Source organism: Oxyura jamaicensis, chromosome 6 (genome assembly GCF_011077185.1).
Source record: "Oxyura jamaicensis isolate SHBP4307 breed ruddy duck chromosome 6, BPBGC_Ojam_1.0, whole genome shotgun sequence".
NCBI classification, from domain to species: domain Eukaryota; kingdom Metazoa; phylum Chordata; class Aves; order Anseriformes; family Anatidae; genus Oxyura; species Oxyura jamaicensis.
The window spans coordinates 20,501,699-20,525,121 of NC_048898.1; the positions used below are offsets into that span (position 1 = coordinate 20,501,699).

The 23,423-nt window shown below is 39.4% G+C and overlaps 1 protein-coding gene and 1 long non-coding RNA gene across 4 annotated transcripts in view; one reads left to right on the forward strand and one right to left on the reverse strand.

Moving 5' to 3' along the window:
* Positions 1–2,510: 2,510 nt before the first annotated feature.
* On the reverse strand, positions 2,511–5,451 carry LOC118168857. Its single transcript, XR_004751819.1, has 2 exons — positions 5,320–5,451; positions 2,511–4,746 (listed from the first exon to the last, which is right to left on the reverse strand). It is a non-coding gene; the product is annotated as an uncharacterized LOC118168857 (long non-coding RNA).
* A 10-nt stretch (positions 5,452–5,461) lies between these two features.
* IDE (insulin degrading enzyme) overlaps positions 5,462–23,423 on the forward strand; it is a 65,779-nt gene continuing 47,817 nt past the window's right edge. For 2 of the 3 annotated variants that reach the window (XM_035329524.1, XM_035329525.1), the window contains exons 1-5: positions 5,704–5,919; positions 15,810–15,994; positions 17,389–17,596; positions 18,506–18,675; positions 22,457–22,579. In XM_035329524.1, the coding sequence (XP_035185415.1) occupies positions 5,813–5,919; positions 15,810–15,994; positions 17,389–17,596; positions 18,506–18,675; positions 22,457–22,579 (793 nt within the window). In that variant the 5' untranslated portion in view covers positions 5,704–5,812. Of the gene's footprint in view, positions 5,618–5,703; positions 5,920–15,809; positions 15,995–17,388; positions 17,597–18,505; positions 18,676–22,456; positions 22,580–23,423 lie in introns of those variants that run through there. The other variant, XM_035329526.1, reaches the window with a different exon arrangement.

Sequence of the window (23,423 nt, forward strand, 5' to 3'; positions counted from 1 at the left end):
GAAAAGAAAATTACTTTTCAAGAATAGGCATTTCAAAGTTCATACCCACTGGATGAATTACTGCCCTTCAACACCCATTTTTGTTTGGGCTCTAACCTAGAAATAAGGCAACGATTCTGCAGAGAAGGCTTGTAGAAAAACACTTTTAATTTATAAGCATAGAAAACTACAGTATCTGTTTTCTAAGTTTTGAAGCTTAACTTTCCAAGCAAAATGAGTTTGGTGGGTGAAACACTAATGAATCTCTCTGAACCCTCGGACCCTCTAGTGAAACACTAAAATCAGCATAATACATTTTGTTTCAGTTAAGAAAAGATGTAACAAAGTGGGAAAACTAATAGAATACAAAAGCAATATCCATTGCAAACATATAGCAAACACTATTATTCTTACTTGCTTTTTGTGTTGCCTGGGTGCTAGGAATAAAAACAATTCATACAGACAGGTGTATAGGAGTTACTGCTAGACTGAAGAAGTTGAATGCAGGTGTGCAAACATACTGAACTATCTTTTTCTCCCTACTCTGTCATACAGATCATACAAAAGAAGGCAACACTGACAGGCAAGAGGTCTTTTCATCTCATTTCTGCCTGTTTGTTCTTTTCTGGTATGAAAGTATGACCTACATTAGTCAGATGTGTGCTCAAAATATAAACGTCTCTCATAAATATAAAAGAGATTAGGAGATCATACAAACCTGCATTTAAACAACAGGAATCCAATTATTAGGAGCTGAATCTGTCCCACAGATACCTTTGCCACTGCTGTGGTAAGTGGAAAACAACTCTTTCCGGTAATCAAGTTAGCTTAAAAAAATCATACAATTTTAATGGATGTAGTTCTGTTTTATGAAGTCAATTTATAGCTTAGGTCATACGTTTTCTTTGATTATGTTGAGCCTAAAGATACTAAAACGCTATAAACAAACAGTAACAGGGAGCTGGCATTTCACAAGCAATAAAAATAAAAATAATAAAAAAGAAACAAGAATACTTAGTCTAAACAATGGTCAAGAGAACAACCTTTAAGAATGCATGTACATTGTACTGTGACATTTTTTTCCTTTTTAGAGAAACACAAAAAGCATTACAGGAAAATAATTTACATAATAATACACAGATGCCAATACAATAATTTCAGTAGAGATTACTAATCCCTATTTATTGATCAAAAAGGACTTTTTTTTTTTTTTTTAACTGAAGTTTGAAAACCAGAAGTCAGTGTTTTATAGTTATATTCATGGACAATGTATGTCTCAACAACAACAAAATCTGTATTTTCATAGGATTAAAATCATATGACCTGGGTAATTACAGGTATGGAGGCTTGACAAACAGAATTGTTGACACCAAACATGATTAGCTAAGAATTAATAAAGGTTATAGTAATGGAGAGATAATAATTAATACAAATTATAAGCTTGGTTGAGAGTTCAAGGCTTCTTCAAGGCTTAATAACACCCACCCTATTTTGATTATCAACATAGTACACAGTATAGAAGCTGAAGTGAGCTAGAGTAGGGTCTCCACATGCAATTACCAGTGAAGAATTATCAGCAAGTCACACTTATTTTTCTTATAGTTTCAACATCTTCCTCTTAACTAAACAAAACCAAATCAGAGTAATATAGCCCATTTAAATTTGTTTACAGCCTCCAGATTAAGAACCCCTGGAATAGACTCAACTCTTAAAATGTACATACAAACACTAAGATATTTTTGAAGGTAAAGAAGCCTTGACAACATGTGACTCATGCTTCATGCTGAGGAAAAGCAGGGAGTATAGCAACGTAAATTACGTCCTTAAGATGACAGAACAGTTTTAAATTCATCTTCATAACACCCAGGAGCGCTATGGCCCACCATTACTCTATCTCCCACCTAAACTATCTCCCATCTCTGTCAAAAAAGAAAAAAGAGGGAAAAGGAAAAAAAAAGCAAAGTTCATATTTTACTTTCAGTTATGCACATTTAACTCTGCATTAAGAGTTCAGTATTAAGTTCATATTAATATAACTAGTAAATCTAAAAACATCTGACAGATATGAAATAAAGGCAAAATTATTCAAGCATTTCTTTCATTTGTTTTTCCTTCTGAAACATAAGCACTGATAGATCAAGCATATATACAAATACAAAACATAAAGGGGAAAAAGAAATTATACTTACAACAGAACTATCAGAAAAAGCCCAGAAGCCAAACAAGTTGAGAAACAAAAATGTGTCAAGGTGTCAGATGAATACTATTTTAAATAGGAAAGCTGTCCTGAAAACACAAATCAACACCTGGTATATTAAGAAAGATGTTTATATGTACGTTTATTGCTGAAACTGGTGAAGAGTGGTCACTCAGGATATTAGGCCTCTGTGCAGTTGCTGGCTTGTTTGTTTTTCTTGGTATAATTACTCTATCTAGCTTTGAGCATGGGGGTTTAGGAAGGTTGTAACAGGGAAAATGGAATTGTACTGGCAGAAAAATATCTGACACTACTACAGAATGCCTTTTTTTTTTTTTTTTACAGTACCTAAACACATGAAAAAAATGTCTTACAATAGAAGAAGTTATGCCAGTTAAACAATACTGGTATAATTACAGCGGTTAAATGTTTCTATTAACACACCATTGGGGAAGACAGAAACTAAGTTATTTTTGTATGAACAGATGGGAGACTTTTCCTAGTAGCTAGTTAGTGACCCTATTTTGTAACATAGCAGTTTAACATCTCATGTTTCATACATGACTTCTTTAACATATAAAGGTTCAGTTAGGGAAGTTGGATGCACATTTAGCAGCAAACATATTCTGGCAGTTAACACTTTTTTTTTCATATATGTGTTGTCATGAAATTGCCACTATTTATTTTGGAGTGGAAATAACTATAATCTGTGCTTTTTTCAGCCTGAGGCCAGATTTCTTCAAAGCCCTTTTATATACAATTAGAATTTGAATTTAATCCAAAATTTTAGGTAGGCAGAAAAATATGCTTCCATTAAAAGCATGTCAGGACTGTACTTATGAGTTTTACACTTGCTACTTCTTAGTTTTCAAAAAGAATTGAAAATAGTGGGTTTATTCTAAACAGTTTCAAACCTCCCTATTTTAAGGATTGTTTTTCCTGCACTGTACAGATATGTACAGCTATCCTGAAGAGGAGTGTGCCACTGCTACGCCATAAGGTTTCTTCATGGGATTTTTTTCAATAATTTCCACACTTACTTACTCTAAACCATACTTACGTTCAGTTGATCTTTTGGACAACACTTGTTTTTCTCTATGGCAGATGAGGCAGACAAGACTGAATACAACACTTGTCTATGAGCAATTAAAATTTCATATGGAAAATATTTTTGGTTGCTGGGTTACATTAAGAAAGGAATTTTATTGAAAGTTCTCTTAAGTTTTGGTAATGGTGTTACATTAAAAATACTTAAAAAACTTGCAAAAGATGTCCAAAGTAGTGTATGAGGGTAATTTTTGGCTACTATAAACTGAAATGGAGAAGGATTAATTATAAGAATCTGATCTCCAAATAAACATCAGTACTGCTGCATAGCCTCTAAACAAGCTTAGAGGGAATAAAGTTGGCATAGGTGCAAAGTACAGTAGGTGTAAACTTTATTGTTTATGACACAATAAGAAGCATAACCTTTCATCACCATAGTTAGAGAGGTAGAAGCCCTTGCTCTAGATGCAACTGTTCCCAGAAGATGACAGTTTTGCAGATGAAGTCTAATTTGCTTTCCCAGAATTGCCCCCATGTATATACTAGACAAGATCTATAGAGAAAGACAGTACTTTTCAGAGCAGCTAACTCAGGTGGAAAATGCAGGGTACATTAGGGTAGCAAACTCTCTTTCAAGACATTAAAATGGAAGAAATTGCCTGCATGCTCTCGTAGCTTTCACCCCTACATGATAACCGATATAATAGAACTACCACTCCTGTAACCAATAAAGGCAGTGCATTTCTACTATACATCCAATGTAAGAGAGCAACTACCTGACCTCTTAATCCCCTGGTTTGCTTTAGAGAGGGAATAGACAGATCATTAAGAGGCAATCACCTGGCAGAGTGTGCCTTCTGCTAGACTCAACAGTATTACCCTCTCTGATGCAGTGGCAATGGTGACCAGATGGAATTAAGACCTCACCATTTATCATATCCCGTTTCCCTCCAGCCTTGTCTCGTCTTTTACATACACTAGGAAATGGAAAAATCAGATTACCTCAAACTAGAATCCCACGAGGACAAAGATAGCCTTCATTTTCACAGGAGTTAACATGTTGTGTTAGAACCAGGCTCCCACGCAGTTCTATATCCAACCAGTTAATTTAGGTGAAAACTACCAGCAGCCTTGCTCTAACCAGGATTAGTTAACTTGTGAGACAGTTCTGTGTCTAAACTGAGGCCTCAGTGTGGGTGGGCTTGATGTAGACGCGACTGTTTTAAATTGGGTAGCGCAGGTACGAATAAGAGCGTCTCTATAGCAGCACAGGCCTCAGTGGAAACCAGCAGCTGAATGTCTACCCCAAATTCTCCGACAGATTTTGTTGACCATATGGAGTAGTGTGCTGCCATTTTGAATAGCTAATTTAACCAAAGCTGACAAGTTTGAAGCTACCTTAGATACATCTTCAGTCCCATCTTTGGATACGGAAATAGCCTGAGCTATCTCCTCAGGTCACATCTTTCTTTTTGACGACAGAAGCAGTTATCTGAAGTCAACCTCCAGCTGTGAGATGCCAGCTGTAATGAAGGCAGGCAGTGGAAAAGTTGACAGTATCTCCCTGGACTAAAACTGGGCACTAAATATAGCAAAATACTATTTTCTTCAGTATTTTTAAATCTTGAGAAATAAGACAGAGGAAGATAGACACATGGGAGGAAAGCACATTATTAGAACTACAAACGTGTGGGTGGTGGGGTTTTTTGTTTGTTTTTGTTTTCCCCAAAGGGAATTAAAGTGGCCGGCCACTACCACGACTTCCCCACAGGCATCTCTACCAACAGATGAAAAAAACGATTTCCCCAAATACCAAACACATGGGGTTTTCCCGCAGGTTCAACCTAAAGGAGCATTCACACCCTTGAAGCCGTCTCGCAGGCAGACTGCCGCGCCTGAGGCAGCAGGGACCTGCTGCTGCAGACCTCTCACGGCAGCTGGCTGGAGGCGAGCGGGCTCCTGCCGGGGAGCTTCCAGGGCGGAATTCCTCTCCCTGAGGGCAGCGAAGCCTCAGACAGCCGCTCCGCCAGGAGATCTGCAATCTCAGCCGCTCAGGACGGCGCGGCGCGGACTCAAATTACGAGGCGCCTAATTACCTTTTGTCTCCGCTTTCGCCGCCGGGAGCCGGGCGGGCGGCCCGGGCCAGGGCGGGCAGGCAGCGCCCGCCGTCCCCTCACGGCCCGGCCCCGCCGCCCTTCGCCCCGCTGCCCCGGCCGCCTCCACCGGGCGCGGCCCGTGCCGGCCGCCCACCCGCGGCGCCGAGAGTCGCCCCGGCTCCCCGCCCAGCCGCCCACCCCCTCCGCCGCCTCCGCCTACCTCCCAGAGGCCCCCCGCCCCCTCCCCAGCCGCAGCCCTCGCCCTGCCGGCAGCAGAGGCGGCCTCACGCACCCCAAGGTACGGGCCCCGCTAGGCCCGGCACCGCGGCCCCGTCGGGCGAGGAGGGCGGACGGGACCCCGAGGGCGCCGGGGAGGGGTTGGCCGGGCCGGGCGGGGAGGGGAGGGGAGGCGGGCGGAGAAGATGGCGCCGCCGCCGGCCGCCGCGCTGAGGAGTGGCGTGTGCTGAGCGCGGCCGGGCGGCCGGGCCGGGATATGCGGCGGCTTCCCGGGCTGAGGCGGGCTCTGCTCGGCTTGGTGCGCCCCTGCGCCGCCCCGGCCTCCCGCTTGGCCTCTCAGAGCCGGCGGCGCAGCTTCCTCGGGTACGGTGTGTGTGTGCGTGCGGGAGGGGGAACGGGGCAGGGGCCGGGTCCCGGCGCTGAGTGAGGGGCCGTGGGGTCCTCCCCCGGGTCCCCCCCCGTCGTGTGCGGGCCGGGGGCACCTCGTGCGGCCAGGGCAGCCCGGGCGGCTTCAGCCGCGCGGGGCGGCTTCAGCCCCGGCTCTGTGGGGAGCGAGGGGAGCCCGGGCCGCGGAAACAGTGAGGGGAAGGCGGAGGGCGGCGGGGCACGGGAGGCCCGCGTCCTGCCCGGCCGGAGCCGGGCTCGAGTTTCCCGGAGCGCCCTCCGTGCACAGAGCGCGGCCGCGCGGTGCCGTCCTGCCGCGGCGCTGCGCTGCGTGCCGCCCGGCCTTCCTTTATGCCCCCCTTTTGTTTTCCTGAAACAGAACCGGAGAGTTTTCGCGTTGCTGAACTCCTCTGCCTTCCTACGCCATAAATACCCAAATCGGTTAAAAACAAACGACTCGCGGAGTTACCAAAGTTGATGGGAGCGGCCTCCGCAGGTCGTGACGAGCCGCCTGCCGCGGGCAAGGAGCGGGCACCGCTTTGTGCGCTCCGGGGCTGCCAGGAGAAGTTTGGGGGCTGCTCAAGTAATTAGGGACTGGTTAAGTACTTGGGGGCTCGAACTTAAAGGCTGGTGAACTTAGGGGCTGGTTGAAGTGCGGGACACCTCAGCACGGCTGTTCCGGGAAGGGAGCTGGGGGTGGGAAAGGGGTGAAGTTGTTTTCCTCGTTCTGTAGCTGCTGGGTCTATTATCTTAATCGCCAAACCTATAGTTAACGCTGTAAAAGTAAAAGATGTCAAAAGTAGCGTTTTTTCTTTTTTAAGGAAAAGAAGTGAGTTATGATGACTCATGCTGTCAAATGCTCGTGTGTCAAAATTCAGACACACCGTTATTGTTCCTAATTGCTGTGCATGCCATACTGTGAACGCACAGCCTATGTTTCGCTGTTGTAGAGGTAATCTGCAATCCATGGGCTGAGCCAACGCTTTCCTGGAGCTGTAGTTTCTTCTACTAGGCTGCTGCTCTTCAAGCATATGAATATATGCACTATTGGGACTTAACTGTATGTATGTGGGTAGGCCTGTTGTGTTTTCATACTGCCTACAACCATGAATTAATCATCCGTTTAATTGTGAATTAGGATCTACATAAATACTGAAATGAGGGGAAGCAGAGCAGGCATGGTGCTTACACATTTTTCTTTAAGATGGAGAACATGTAATTGAGAGAGATACTTAATTTTTACAAGTTACCTGTTTCCATTTCTGGATTTTGTCCATATTTTGACCTTTTTCAGCTTTAAATTTTGCTTCTCTATTATTTTTTAACCTTCAACTGCACATCAAGTAACAAAGATCATTTCTCTGTTAAACCTTCTTATCTCCTGCTTCTCATCTCACTAACAACATTATTCTATTTCAATTTAATATATTTTCAACAGAAAATCAAATGATGCTGATGTTGGGAATTCCCCAAAAGAGTTCTTATTTATATGTTTGGATGTTTTTTTTTCCTTCCTTGTACCTTTCTGTCTTTAGTTGTATGTAAGGCTGTGGCTGAGTCCCTTGAATGTACCTTCAGGCCTTTATCAAAGCATCGAGGATATAACTCATTTTACAGATGAATACAAAAGTATCTCCATGCCCTGCTAGGTCCAGAAAAAGAAAGGGCTAAGGGGGAAAAAGCCTTACCTCTAGTATTTCACTGAGCTGGAAGGTGTTAGGCTTGTAGCTAGGGGTCATTGCAGGTTGTTTACTGAAGTCATTTACTAAAAATACTGTCGGAGCTTTTGGGAAGTCACATTGGATCATTAGATTGATATTTCTGATGTATTTTATTGTATTAGATGCTTCCATAATCTTGAGATATCAGTCTTACAAGATAGTTATCAAAAGGACACAGTAATAAAGATGTCTGGAGAGAAATGGATTTAACTGGTATTGTGCCTCTGGTTATGTACTTGTACACATGTGGTCTGTCAGTGGGTATCTTCGTCTTCTCAGTTCTTGTATTTTATCAACTCATTGATTTCTGAGACAGGGCTGTATATATGCAATAAGGTGATTTTTGGTGGAGCTTGTTCAAAAGTTGATTCAGTGTAGCTCTCTGTTTAGAAGATTTGATGTTCTGCAACTTGTTTTTTGAATGAGTCGGAATTATAGCTTGCCCAAATGACTGAAATGGAAAAAAATGCTCTAAGTTGAAAGTTTACTCGCAGGGTTAACAGTAGAACTTGAACTAATTTGTCCAAAATCATAAGTAGACCAAAAATTGGTAAATAGTCAGGATTTCTGTGGCTGAAACACATCGCTGAGTTTTGTAAACTGCTCACTGTTACAGGTCTGTTGGTTCTCTCAGATCCAGTATGACATAAGAACTTGCTTTTGATGGGGATTACAGTACTTTTCACAACCAGAAGTCTTAAAGTTCTTTGTATTTTTGTTGCTAACTTAGATTTTCTCCCATCTTCTTTGTATGTTCTTGTGTCTTTCTATGCATTTCTGTTGTTGTGCAATGCACCTAAAGTTTCAGTCTCATCTTGTTTTTTTACATCAGGCCTCACAAGTTTCTCTTCTTGAGGGTTTGAGACAGATGGCAGCATAAAGTGTTAGGTGAGTTGGCTTTACAGAGAGTCTTGGACAATCTGATGTGCTACTTGCTGACAAAATGTATGAAATACACATCCAAATCCATTCTAGAGGAAAGCAGAGGTCTCTCGTGTGGCATCCAGTTCAGTACATCTGACATGTGCAAGGCCACGCGCTAGACACCACTGCTGCTCTGTTGTTGTGCACCGAGCCCTGCAGCTGTAGGGTGGTGGGAGAAAAATGGCAGGGAGGGAGGAAGAGTGGAGAACCCCACTGGCTTCAAAGCATTTGATGTATAAAGCGATTAAATGACTTCATGAGAGTGCTTCTGAAGAATGTAAAATACACTTTCAAGCAGCATGTAAAACTATTCTTATCAGTCTTGTTCGTAGCACATGGTTTGAGACTGTGATGCAAATAATGATGCAATCTAAAATACTGTGCCAGGTTTGGGAAATCATTCTGCAGATCTTGTATCATCACATTGTCTAAAGAACAAAAACAGATGGTTCTGCTTAAATTTAATATGACCCAATCTTTTAAATAACAAAAGGCTGCAAAACCATTTTGGAATTTGCCTAATTTTTAGCAATATTCTTAAAAATAATAATAAAGAAGCAATGAAATGCTGGGAGAGGGTTCATTCCACTTGGTCTTGTGAACCTGGAAAAAACCTATCTACTCTTGGTGATTTTTTTGGGGGGGTAGTTTTTAGAGAGTGAAAGTATTGTGAAGTGGTTTATAATTTTTTAAAAACTCATTATCCTTCATTGATATGTCTAAGATCAAATAATATAAAATCCTGCATTTTTGTTTGATGTTTTTACCCAGTGCTTCAGAATCTGTGAAATGTTCAAGCAAAGGTATATAATTTCAGGACACTGGGTTAGCTTTATAGCGTCTTGCTCGTATATCCCATCCTGTTTGACCAACACAGGGCAGCTGAAAACACATCATTTTGCTACTCAAGCCAGATACTCTGCTGGGGCCTTATCTTACAAATGGATCTACCATGGCCTTTGTTTTTGCCAAGTTCACACGTGCTATCATCTCATTAATGCTGCTGGTAATTGTGTACAGTCTCCACACATGCATTGGCAATGAAACCTGCAGCTGACCAAGTTCTATGGCAGTGATCTAGAAGCTGCAGAAGACCCTTCTGGGAACAAGAGCAAGGAAGGTGGCATCTGCTCGGCCACGGTCATTAGGAGGGAATTTTCTGAGTCTGTTCCAGACTTGGCAAAAAGCTGCAGGCTGAGTTTTGGAAAATGCTTTCATTGTAGTGAGACTTCAGACTTCCCTCAAAATGAACTGCATAACAAAACCTTATAAATATTCATCATCCTTAAACTTGCCTGATTTTGCGTGATTAGTTCTTAATAACTTGGTAGCACTGATTAAATCATTGTGGGTAGCTGGAGCTTTTGTGTATGAAGTAATATGCTGAATTCCTGATGAGTTTGTAAGTGTTAAACTTCTCAAAATGTTAACATTTTTATCTACTTATGCAGTCTGTCTGCTTGTGTATGCAATCAGATTTATTTAGATCAGCATCAGGAATGTGTTGGAATCTTAGAGGCATTCTCTAGCTTCTTGACAAGTAAATTCACAGAAGACTGGTGCTGTGGATTATGGATGTTGAATCACATCAACTGTTTTATTCTCTAAATGTATAAAAGAAGGCTTATTGGGTTTGTCTACTTATGAACCTGTAACCTGAAAGAGTTGCAATTCATGTCCTGAGGCATCCTGAGTTGATTTAGTTTGGTGAGATTACTCACTCTCTGCTCCCATTTTTAAAATGATATTAATGGTAGCAGACCTTAGTAAAAACAACTGTCTGATTTTAAGGAAAAAACAGAAAGAAACTATACTGGCCATACAGTACTGTTTAAAAATTCAATTTAAATTGTGGCATAAAAGTGAATCAAGAGGTTAAGAGAGCAGGTAGATTACTGGTTGACATGCAGGTAACGTCACTGTTATGCGTATAAGGATGTCACAATGCCATCAGATGCTGCTGTTGTGAGTGGTGGTAGAGGCTAAAGGAAAAGAGGAGTGATAAAGGCATGTGGAAGAATGGGGATTTATTTTATTATTTTAAAGCCACTAGCTTGTAACTGAAGAAGTTCATGGAATCCTCTGCAGCTCTCAGTTCAGTGGCGAGAATTCACTGTGAGAGAGGTGAGAAAACTGCCTGTGGTTGCCACTGGCTGGCAGTTCTGCAGCCCTAGGCTCCTGCTGAAGCATACAGCTTTTCTTTTGCTCCAGGCAATGGCAGCTGAAGAAGGCTTTGTGTAAGTTACTAAGAACTGTAAACCAAGATGGATTAGTTAATAATACAGAGAGCATGTATCACTGGTCGATCCCTTACAGGGCAGAGCAGAGAGGTTTTGGGTCAAGAAAGGTTTTGCTCTGTAAGTGGTAGGCAATAAAGTTTTGAATTAAAAAAAATTGAAAATAGAAGTGGATATAAATAAAACACAGAACCTGGAACAGGGGCAAAATATGAGATTGAACTTTGCTGTGGTCTTTGTATAGTTTCAAATGCAGAACTTGAATAACTATTGTATAGCAGTCAGTGTATCAAGTGTATTGAAAAGACATGAAACATGACCTGAAAACTGGGAAAAAGGCAGATTGTGGTGTATGTAAGTGTAAGCATACAGTGAGCATGCTGAAATCCCCACAGGCACATACATGAAAGTAATTTGGGTTCAGTTGTATAAAAGCTTAAAGGAAACCCCACATTTTAAGACAACTGACATGCATGAAGCTAAGTATCGAAAGCTGCTGAGCTGGTAACTGTTTGCTGCCATTCGGTTACTTTAAGCTGATTAGTGTTTATTGCCATTCATGTGGCTCAGACCTGTATATCAGCATTTGCCTTAAATATATGCAACTTGTTACAGCAACAAATCTTGAAAACCGCATTGGAGTTTGTGCTTTGAGGGTCCTATTTTTGTTAGCTAGTTACATTCTTGCATTGAAGGCAACCCTGAGGAGTTTCTGTTAATTGGTTTTCAAATATGGTCATTTAATTGCTCAAACTTAAGCTTGACTACGGTGGTTAATTCTTAATTAACGTAAGTTTACTAAAATAACTTAGATTAGTTTAGCAGTATCCTATACCACTTAATCCTCGTCCCGCTCTATAATAGTCTATTTGCAGGTGGAACCTGGCGTCCCTAGAGAGCCTCACTGGTCCCAAGGGACTGCCTGCCTGGAACTCATTACCAAAATGGGGCCTCAAAGAATAGAATATGATTTTACTCAAAGTGCTCTAGTGTAAAATTCAGTGTCTGTTTGACTAATACTATTCTTGTACAAGTGAAGTAGTTTTGACGAGAAGGAAGAATTTTAATATTTCCTAATCATTGAGATGGGACACTGCTCTTGATTCAAACATCCCCATTCTTTTCGCTTTTCTTTCTGGCTCAGTCATCTTGCCACCTGTAGTTTTTGAGCCACAAGAGAATTCCTAGTGCCTCAGTAATGCTTTGTATTTGCTCCTGCTGTCTTAGCTTTATTGGATCTTCCTCTGTTGCTTCTCATTTGTTAAAGTAGTATGATCATATTTCTTTGAATGACGCTTCTGTTAGGATATTAGCACTGTAATAAACAGAGCATTTAGTTTGTGGGTGAATTTCTTTCCTACTGAACATTAGCATCCAGCACTGGCTGTGATAATAGCAAATAGATACAACAACTTCAGGACGAGGTCTCAGCATGACTTTAGGAATTAAGCCACTTTTTTTTTTTTTTTTTTTTTTAAAAAAAAGTACACACAGGACAGAATTCTTTTTCTTTTTATTTTTTTTTCTATTGTAAAAAGTGGTTTGTAATGTTTTATGGTTTGTAATATTTTAGGATTCTTGTGCAAAAGAAAGGAACGTGGAGCTGTTACAAAGCAGTTGCACTTAGAGAACATCAAAGTTGCACAGAAAAGCAGTCGTGAGGGAGTGGTTAATATTGCAGCTTACAGTTTACTCAAAAGAAAGTGTTCTAGTATAAATCTTCTATCTTAAATTGTTTTTTTTAGCTTTTGTGTTATAATAACATAGCAGCAGGAAGAATGGTGCTTTAGTTGGAAGATCCTGGACTTATACATTTAATTTTTCTTCTTTTGACACATTGCCTTCCAAGTGTATTTCATAGCTGATCTGCTCTTGCCTTTGTGTGAGCAGCACAATTTAGTTTGCAGGGGAGTAATTCTGCGTTAGTCACGCGAACCTGTCTGAAGTTGAAGAGAATGTTGCATTACAGTCCTCAGGGAAATAACAATCAAGAAAGAGACGCAAAATTAAGTCCTTGGTTTGAAGGCTTAATTACTGATTTTGACCTTTTGAGAAGTGTAGTTTTTCCTGTACTGAAATTTAACTAGCAAGGTGGAGGTAGGCTATGAAGGAGGCAGAAGAAGGGAACGATAACAAAACGAGATGGAGGTGTGCAGCTTCACAAGACAGCAATTGAAATCTCATAAGATTTCACAGGAGCTGTGTAATTTGATGAATCACGTTGGAAAGATGAGTCATTTGGACAAACAATGTTCTATGACTTAATGAGGTGGTAGAGAAATAAGGAGACACCAGATGACAAGGAAATTGTGTAGAATTTTTCCCTCTCCCCCAAAATTTTATAGTATACATGTATGTTATAATAAGCAAGTGGTATATTAATGAGATGGAATGTTTTAACTGAAAACTGGTAATTGTTAGCAGAGGTGAAAGCAGAAGATACAGGAACAGCCTTGTGCTCCTACGTACATGCATCTGACAATGCAATAGAATTGTGTAGAAGAGACAGGGAAGTGTAATTAAGAACAGTTTAATTAGGCATTTTCATCTATGAAAAGTAATACCCGTTCTCACTTGATACATTTTACTTGGTATCTAAGTGTAATAGAGTATTTCTGTTTAGTACCCTGACCCTTGAACAAGGAGGCGTTTCTGTGATAAACACGCATTATATACGTGCTGCTGATGCCGAGAAGCCAAGAAGTTGCCGTGCTTGAAGTGTGCTCTGTTTTTGAATGATACTTGCACATTTTCAGAGGGAGGAAGCCTGTAGATATTCCAGGCAGGTTTAGCCTGAGTACAGGGTTAAACTAGGAGATGAATGACATTCAGATAAGAGTGTAGACTTTTAATTCAGCACCTAAGTTACAGATCAGTTATTACATTTGACTGCACTTTTTAAAGAAATGTATGGTGTGAGAAGCGTGGTTTGCTGATGGAAGTGTTTGCTTCTCAAATGCACTTAGCAGCATGTTGAGAAGTGTGATTTTTGTATTGTTTATGACTCCAGTTTGGCAGTATTCAGATTCTTCTTATTCCTTGCTGCTTTCTGTACTCAGTGCTTCTCTTCTTTACTTGGACTATAATCCCTGTTTGTAATTGTGCTTTTTTCACATAGGGGTGTTTTATAACTTCAGTCTATTAAAAAATTCCCAAGTAATCTTTTTACTTCTTCCAAATATTTTCAAAGATCTAATGCCTACCTTCCTACTTTTGTTTACAATTACATGTTTTCCAGTGTACATATGTATCTCCTTTCCTGAACATAAATCCTGCTCTATACACACTTTCCCCCTGGTAAAGGTGAAGTCTTGATTTTCTGTTTGTGAAACACTATTTTGCACCAGTTCTACTGTAGACATTATGTTCAGAGACGTTCTTTCCTTAACCTGTAGTTAATAATCAACTATTTGTCATCTACATTATAGCATATTACACCAACACTGATGATTATGCATCCCTGGCTTCAAGCTGGACACCGTTTTTACACCACCAGTAAACAGGAGGGGAATGCTCCAGTAGCTGGCAGAACCGCTTCCCATTCAAAGAATGTTACCGTGTTGTAGGAAGGCGATTTTACCTGACTCTTTCTTCATTTGCAATTCTAAACCATAAATGCACTGTGTAATTTAGATTTTCTTTTCTGGAGTTGTTATTTGTGTATCAGGTAACGTTGAGTGTTCAGCTGATTTGATTGCTAGCATTAGTTATAATGTCGTGGCTAAAGACTTGAAACAGTATGTTGAAAACTATGCATTCCTTCTTGTATCACATCCTATACAGTCATAAAGCTTGGATGCAGTATTAAAACTTGAAGTTCCTTGAACCATATAACCTTGAAAAAAATAAAAATAAATACAGTGTAACTCCTCATTCTATGTACAGCACAGCCAGACCCATACAAAATGTCTCATGCCTCTGCACGTGTTGGGGTGGGGTGCTAAACTGGGGTCTGGTTTTGTTTGTAAGTGCAATCAGTTCAGCAGCTAATAGTTAAACATACGTAGTAATTTACTTGGCGGTAGAGCAGCAGCATTTCAGCACAGAAGATTAAGTTTGGCTGATAGTGCTTTATAGCAGGCCACTTTCTAAAACCCTTCCTGTAAAACAGGGCTAGAATTCATTCACTGTTACATACAGGAATATACCACGTTTTTTTTTTCTGCTTGTCTCAAAGCATTACTCCCTCGTTTACCACTTCTGGGATTAGTTTATTGGTGGGTGGATGGTTTTTTTTGTTTGCTTTAGCATGCAGTCAAGCAGTTTCCCTCCATCTCCCAAAATATGCGAGTCTGAATGTCTCACCTTTTCACTTCACACTTAAAAAACTGAATTGATAGAGATTATCATTTTAGAATCACACTTTGTTTATTAACATTTCAAAATGTGCCATTAAACAGTCCTGCAGTATATCCGTTAAATAGTAGAAGTTGAAACCCGTGAAGCTGTCTTCTCTTTGATCATGGTGATTATGCCCGTGACCGTGTTTTTATGGTAATATTGTAAATGATGTCATGCCTGAGTGTACAAACCCAGTTGTCATATTAATACATTTTTTTAATCTAAGACAAGTGTAAAGTTACAACATTCAGAATGCAACTGCCAATTCAGAATCACTAAATACTTTCCTGAAGGGTGAAAGTGAACTTGAGATAGCAACATAGGACTCATTTCATTTTTATCGCAATTTCATTTATATCAATTAAGGGGATGTTATTTCTTTGCAAAGTTATTTTTTAATTATTGCTAGGATGAAACTTATTTAATCATTCAATTATGGTTTTTGCATTTTTTTTTAATGTTGCTTATTTTGACAGAATTACCTCAGGATCTGAACTACAATTTTAGACCAGTTCTATGATTTTTGTGTGGAATGAAGTTTCTTGCTGTCTGTATCACCTACAGCTTATTCTCTAACATTTTTTTTTTACATATTAGCAGGGCTTAAATAAAAATAGTAAGTGAAATTTCTTTCCTTTTCTTTAAGGCTTCAGAAAGAGACAAATAACAAAATGAACAATCCAGCTATTAAGAGAATAACAAATGAAATTATCAAATCACCTGAAGATAAACGAGAATATCGTGGACTGGAACTGGCAAATGGCATTAAAGCGCTTCTCATTAGTGACCCCACCACAGATAAGTCTTCGGCAGCACTAGATGTACACATAGGTATTTAAAGCATTTTGTGTTCATTATAGACTTTTTGTGTTCATTATATACTTATGTTATTTAAATGCTTTAACTTTTGGTACCTTAATTGCAAATAAAATGGTAGCAGTACTATCTAGCTGGTAGCCTAGCCTTTTACTGTAATTTAGAGTTTAATTCTTTGACATATCTAGTTGAAAAATGAGAGCTAATTCAACTCTCTTATTATACTGTGTTTACTCAAGTGTAGCTCAGTCTGTAGAAAGACTTCTAATGAGTAAGTTTCGTGTTATGAAAGCTCTTTTGTAAGCAGAAAAGGGGTGGATGTGAGTACAATTATTTCAGATGGCTCCATCTGTCATGTCAAACTTTTTTTTTCCACGTTAAGTTGTTGATGTGTTGAGGTGAGAAGATGCTATAGTGCAGGAGGAGGTGGGGAGGCACACCCTAACTGCAGTGATGCTTAAGATGCAAACAAATGCTGGTTATAGAAGGAGAAGATAGTATCTTTGGAGCAGTAGAAGCCTTTTCTTTTACGTGAGATATCTCTCAAGCTAACATAGTTTCTCACTTGCTTTCGAAGTGTGATGCACGCACACGTTACCTAAGCATTTTTACTCATCCTCTTGCCATGTTTGTGGTTGGGAGCTCTTCCTGTCATAGATATTAGGACACAGGTAGAGTAATTTTGTAAACTTGAGTCCTGTTTTATAGTGGCACAAAATCATTGTCTAGTTCAGAGTATCCCAAATACAGTCTTATTGGATGCTGTGACAATAGTAACCAGCTGCAGTATCCAGTTTGTGCACATGGAGATGTCTCTGTTGCCTTCACCTTTGTTCTCCCGTTACACATTGTTGCACACTCCAAAGCAGGCCTTCCAGACACAAACTTCCACACTTCTGGCTTCCATTCCTGAATGCACACTGTTGTTTTCTTCTAAAGTGTCACACTTCACACCTACTAGCTGGTCTGCAATAGCTGCTTGTGTCCCGGCAATTAATTATCACTCATCCCATAAACCACAGGAGAAACACCTCTGTAATTGTGGTTGTCAATTGCGGCCTTTTTACGCTGTGCAGTTATTAAAATCAAGCTATAGAAGTCAGAACATTGTGATCTGCCAGATGTATACAGATTATGAATCATGGACTTCAATTTAAATCTTGTGTCTCTGCAATGCAATGCAGGCTGATCTGGAGTGGTAATTTGAGACACTAATTGGTTCAGTTACTCATTTATATTTCCTTTTTATTTTACTTTTTTAAGATTGAGTTTAATTGACTAAAGCTGCCAAGTACCTACTTAAAACTACAGAATTGCTATGATTGACATACAGTAATATAAAGCACATTAAAAGACTTCAAGTTTTACTACTTTTCGTGAGTGGTTGTATGAATTCTTTCCTCCTGCAGGGTCCTTGTCTGATCCCCCCAACATTGCTGGGCTTAGTCATTTTTGTGAGCATATGCTGTTCCTGGGAACCAAGAAATACCCAAAAGAGAACGAGTATAGTCAATTTCTTAGTGAGCATGCAGGGAGCTCCAATGCCTTCACCAGTGGAGAGCATACCAACTATTACTTCGATGTGTCACACGAACATCTGGAAGGTGCACTGGACAGGTAAACACACTTTTATTTACAAGCAATCTTTTAATGTATTGGCGCTATTTGAAATTGCATAAGAGTTCTTCCTCATACTTTGCTTATTATGCTATTAAAGGAGGGGCTGAGAGCACTGTCTTTTGTTACAACTGGTATTAGATGATTTTTTCCTTTCAAAAGGTTTGCTCAGATTTCTTTTAGCTAGCAGTGTTTTTAAGGTGTTTACACCGAATATTTTTGAAAATATGGGGTACAGAATGAAATTGTGAACGTATGCATTGTGCAAATATTCTGCTTATATCATCAAATACAGTGCTTGTCACAGCATTCTTACTTTGATAGCATAAGAAGGATGAACTCTAGAAATAAATTAGGATGCCTTTACTAAAGGGAAATGACTGAAACTTCTGCGCTTTGTGGGAGGGGACAGAAAATGGAATTGTAGTTGGTGAGATAAAGAGAATAGATTTTTTTCCCCTTGGTAAGAAATGTCCCAGGAAACTTTTTTCCTCCTCCCTTGCTTATGCCATAGAATCTCTGTGTTGATGACCAAGTTGTTCACATTTTCACAAGGAGCACGCTCTTACTAACATTTTTCTTTGTCTCCTGGATGCCTGACAAGATTGATTTGATGCGCAAGATTGAGAACCTCTTGCAGTTAAACTTCAACACAGTAGAAGTTTTGTTTGCGAGATTATGATGTAAGGTTGATTTTTGTAATACCTTATATGATGAATATGTTGTAATCTGCATTTATAGATTAAAACGAGAAACAAAATAGTGAATCAGTGTCAAAACTTACGGAATTCGAGAATTCTGCATTGAAAAGTAATATATAAAGCTATTTTCAGGAGGGGTTAAGCTTCATACTTTCTGTTACCATTTATGTACAGTACTCTTGACTGGAATTGAAAATTTTCTGTTTAGATTTGCCCAGTTTTTCCTGTGCCCTTTGTTTGATGAAAGCTGCAAAGATAGGGAAGTGAATGCTGTTGATTCTGAGCATGAAAAGAATCTGATGAATGATGCCTGGAGGTTGTTTCAGTTGGAGAAGGCTACTGGAAACCCCAATCATCCTTTCAGTAAATTTGGAACAGGTTTGTCAGAATATTATTATTTGTTCACTGGAGTTCTGTGTAATGTATGTAGTGTTACTGTTTATATAAAATTGGTTAAGATCGGACTGAAACAATTCCCCCTCTTTCCCACTCCATACGTGTTTATTGTGGTGCTTTATTGCATTTTCCACATGGTAGACCAAACAAAGCTAGACAAAAACACATGAAACAGAGCGATACAAAACTTGCAGGACAGAGGCATCCTTTATGAAATTGATAATTAGCTCAGTGGATGCTGTTTTCCAAAGACTGGATTTCATAATTTGGTACTATAAGGCTTTGTGCATGGCAAAGTGGATGGACTGTGTTTAAATTGTTGTTAGCCATGTGCTCTTCTTTTTTGCTAACTAGTATTCCATTAAGACTAGGTGGCAGTGACTAGGTCAAATCAGAAAGATTAGCAAAGTTCATGACAATTACTTAATAAGAATACAAAAAGCAAAATCTGAAAGCATAAAATGCAGCAGCAGATGGCTAGGTAAACTAGTCTTGGACAAATCCCAATCCTATGGCTGTAGGTTTTTTTTTTTGTTTTTTTTTTTTTCAAGATTTATTAATCACAGAGTGCTCAGTAACCATATAAACTAACCAAAAACCTCAACTTAAAAAGTATTAAAGTTACATGTGGTGGTTATAGTTAAAACCACAACTGTGTATTTTTGAAACTATCAGAGTAATAAGGCCATTAATTCAGACACTGCACTGTTTAATCCTTGATTGTGAATGTTTTTTGTGTCTGGGTCAGTTTGCTGAGTGAATAGGTGGTACAAATACTGGGTTCTGTAGGGTGATCGGGGGCAGGTAATGGACTTTAAAGACTGGCTTCTTCCTCTGTCCCAAGGAAAGAGAATAATATTTTTGCACCTGATGATGAAGGATAAAGTTGAGGGGCTGATAGCCAGCTGCTACAAGTGTGTGTTTTTCTGTTTTCTGGTGAAGAGAGGGTGTCTGAAACTAGGGGAATTATAACTATTCCTCAAAGAGGTGAATTTGAAAGTGAGTCTTGAAAATTGCAGGCAAGCATCCAAAGTACATTCTATAATCTCAGAGGGGTGGAATTTGGCCTTCCTGAATCAGCAAATCAAATTTTTGCTGTTACTGAAGAGATTATTTTAGTTTCTATGTAGCACTCGAATAACATGAGTAGAAGTTGCAGAAATACCTTTCTATAGTTTAGGAAGGTTTGAGAGTTGACACAAGTGAAATTTTAAAGGTAGAATACCTGAGACATGCTCAAATTCAGTAATAGTAGTTATACTCATCTCTCCTTAGTTTGAGCTCTGATTCTGAAACTAAATTACAGCACATAGCTTTCCTGTGCATGTGATTTAGCGAAGCTAGAACCCAGCTTTGATCTTTTTTCATTTACTCAGAGTTGTTAACCGTGATACGGTTTTCATGACAATTTCAGCCGGCATCCTTATCATTTCCTTTTGACCAGCTGAGATGTTACACAGAATGGCTCCATTTAGGTCACACTGCTTATTGCTGTGGAGCCTGTTTTGCCAGCAGAAACAAATGCACATTATTCTTCAATTTTCTTGTTCAGATGTGCATTTTGTCCTCAGGTAACCTTCACCCATCACTGAGTAACTGCCTGTGACAGTAATTCTTCATCAGTACCCTCAACCATGTTCAGTACTTCCCCAGCACTTTTGCACTGTCCAGAGTCCATTTTCCTACCTCTACAAGCTGTCTTCTGATTATTGCCTCCTACTGTACTCCAGTACTCTTAATAGAAGTTACCAAGCTGAAGTTTTAGCTCTTTTATTTTATTTTAATTTGCCATATCTATTGATTCTGTTGCTATCTAAAACTTAAGTGTTTCTGTTGTCTTTAGGCTTAAATCTCTAAGATGTGATAAGCTGATGCAGCTTAAAGATGGGAAGGAATATCGACAAACTATTTTAGTTATAATGCCCTAAATATTCTTTTTAGGTTTTATTAGGAATCATTTCTTTTACTAACGTATATTTGAAGTTAGAGGTAAAATTTTGCTTCAGGCAGCCTCACTGTATGATGTATTGTAGTCTGTTGCAGTTGTAATTAGACTTCTATCAAATCACCAAACATCTGGACAATATACTTGTCTTATTTTTTATGTAGCTAGTTTTGCCTCACTGGTCTGTATTATCTCATATCTGTAATAGTAAGAATTGTGCACTGGGTGTATTTGTGTACCAGGAACGTTTTCCCAGTGTTCTCTCTTATTCTTGCTGTTTTTCCTGTAAATGCAAGGCATTTTTTTTTTGCTATGCTTTCTCGTTTTAATCTTTTTCCTTATCCTCTGCTTTTTCTGTAAATGACCTGGTTTTGGCTTCAGGGAGTTCCTGATCTCATAGTTAACAGATGGAGTATTAGAGTTCTGGTCTGGAGATTCTGTTGACCATTTTGTGTGCCTATGTAGTAATGGAGTGGAGTTGATTAGAATCAAGCGTGCTCTTTGTAAACTCTTTTTTTCTGTTGTTTCAAGTTCTTGCATTTTACTAAACAAGAATTTTGCTCTGCTTAAGTGTGGAGTATTTCCTCACAGTAAATTATTGAAAGCTTGATGTAAAGATTGCACTGATTCATAGGATAATAACTTAAAGGAGAAAGTTTGCTATGTGTTGCAAATATGGCTTATTTAGGGAACAGTTGCAGTGTTTCTATTCCTCCTTAGTCCTGTTCCCATACCACAGGAACAGCTCAGCTGTTTCTGAAGCAGAAGCTGAACAGTCACTAATTTCAAAACACAGTTTTAAAATTGTAACTATTTTACTTTGTCTTAGTTTTCTAGACTATAATTTGTAGCATGCACTGCCACAAATAATTTCATGCAGTGATTCCTGTGTGTTGTGGTTTAACCCGGCCGGCAGCTAAGCACAACACAGCCGTTTGCTCACCCTTCCCCCCTCCCTCTCTGGGATGGGAGCGAGAAACGGGAAAGTGAAGCCTGTGGGTTGAGAGAAAGACAGTTTATTAAGACAGGAAAATAATGATAATAGTACTACTACTACTAATGTGTACGAAACAAGTGATGCACAATGCAATTGCTCACCACCCGCTTACTGATGCCCAGCCCAACCCCGAGCAGCCGGCCCCCCACCCCAGCCAGCCACCCCTAGATATTGTTCAGCATGACGTCAGATGGTATGGAATACCCCTTTGGCCAGTTTGGGTCAGCTGTCCTGGGTCTGTCCCCTCCCAGCTTCTGCTGCACCCCCAGCCTGCCTGCTGGCAGGACAGAGCGAGAAGCTGAAAAAGCCCTTGGCTTGGTGTAAGCACTGCTCTGCAACAATTAAAACATCAGCATGTTATCAGCACTCTTCTGATCCTAATCCAAAACATAGCACCCTACCAGCTACTAGGAGGAAAATCAACTCTGTCCTAACTGAAACCAGGACACTGTGGAAGGTGTGTGTATGTATGCAGGGTAAAACCTACTCCAGATGTGCCAAAGAAAAAAGTTTTCCTTCTTCTGAATTAAAGTCTAGGCTTACTTGGATTGCTGTGAAATAGCCGTTCAAATAAAAAAATAATAATTTGGAAGACTGAAACATCCTGGATTCTTGAGGAAGATGCAGATTGAGAATGGAAATATTTATTGTTTCTGATGAAAACAGACAATATTTATTCACTTTTCCTGTTATTATGTGTAGTAGTTCTTTTTAAAAAGAGCAGATTCATTCATTTATATATATATAATTTGTAAATTCATAAACCATAAGTATATATGTAATCAACTAGCTATATTGTTAACTTTTATTTTATGTTACAGGGAACAAACTCACTCTGGAAACTAGACCAACCAAGGAAGGAATAGATGTAAGACAAGAGTTATTGAAGTTCCATTCTACTTATTATTCATCAAATTTAATGGCTATTTGTGTCTTAGGAAGAGGTGAGAGCTCAGAGTTTTTCTGTTAATTCGTTAAGAATTTAATTATGTTCATAGAGAAGTAAACAAAGTGTATGCAGGTCTGAAAATCTATAAAGGGGGGAAAAAAGTAAAGCTTGTACAGGCTGACCAACCATTGTTTTGTTTAGTGAAGTCTCCACAGAAACTTGCAGTGTATAAACTTAAAAGTTTATAAGCTTACAATTCAAAATGGATTTAAAATTTTCAGCTTAGTTTATCAAGTCCTCAGTTGCACTCATTGTGTGTTTCTTATGAAGTCTGTCACCTCTGTTTTCAGATGTTGAGGACTTTTGATACTGTTTTCATATTTTAGACTCGCACATACTTCCACTACAAAAAGTAATGTATTATCAAAGGATAAATGTAATGTTAACACTGAGATAAAAAGCCTTTACTTCAGTTTACTCCCGAAGTAACGTAACTGACGTTCCAATTGCTTAAAACCTTCCTCAATTAAGATTTTGTAAAGGTTTGCCGAAACCTTATTGACAGTGCATTGAAAACTGCTTCTTGAAAGCATGCTGATAAGTGTTTTGCAATAATACTGTATGTTGTTTTACAATAATGCTCTTATGGTGAGTATGGGTAGAATACCATTTACTAGCAAACCGGAAAGCTTTCTTTACAGCCCCCTGTTTACAGGGCACTGCGTTTGAACCACATTGACAAAGCATACCTGTATCGTTTTAATCATAGCGTATAAGTGATTTTTTTTCTTGTAGAATCTAAAATGGGCAGACATCATGAAGCTTATAGTTCCTAACCAAATCCAACTTTCGTGTGTATATTCATTGTCAAATCAGTACCAGGCTTCCTAATTCCTCTC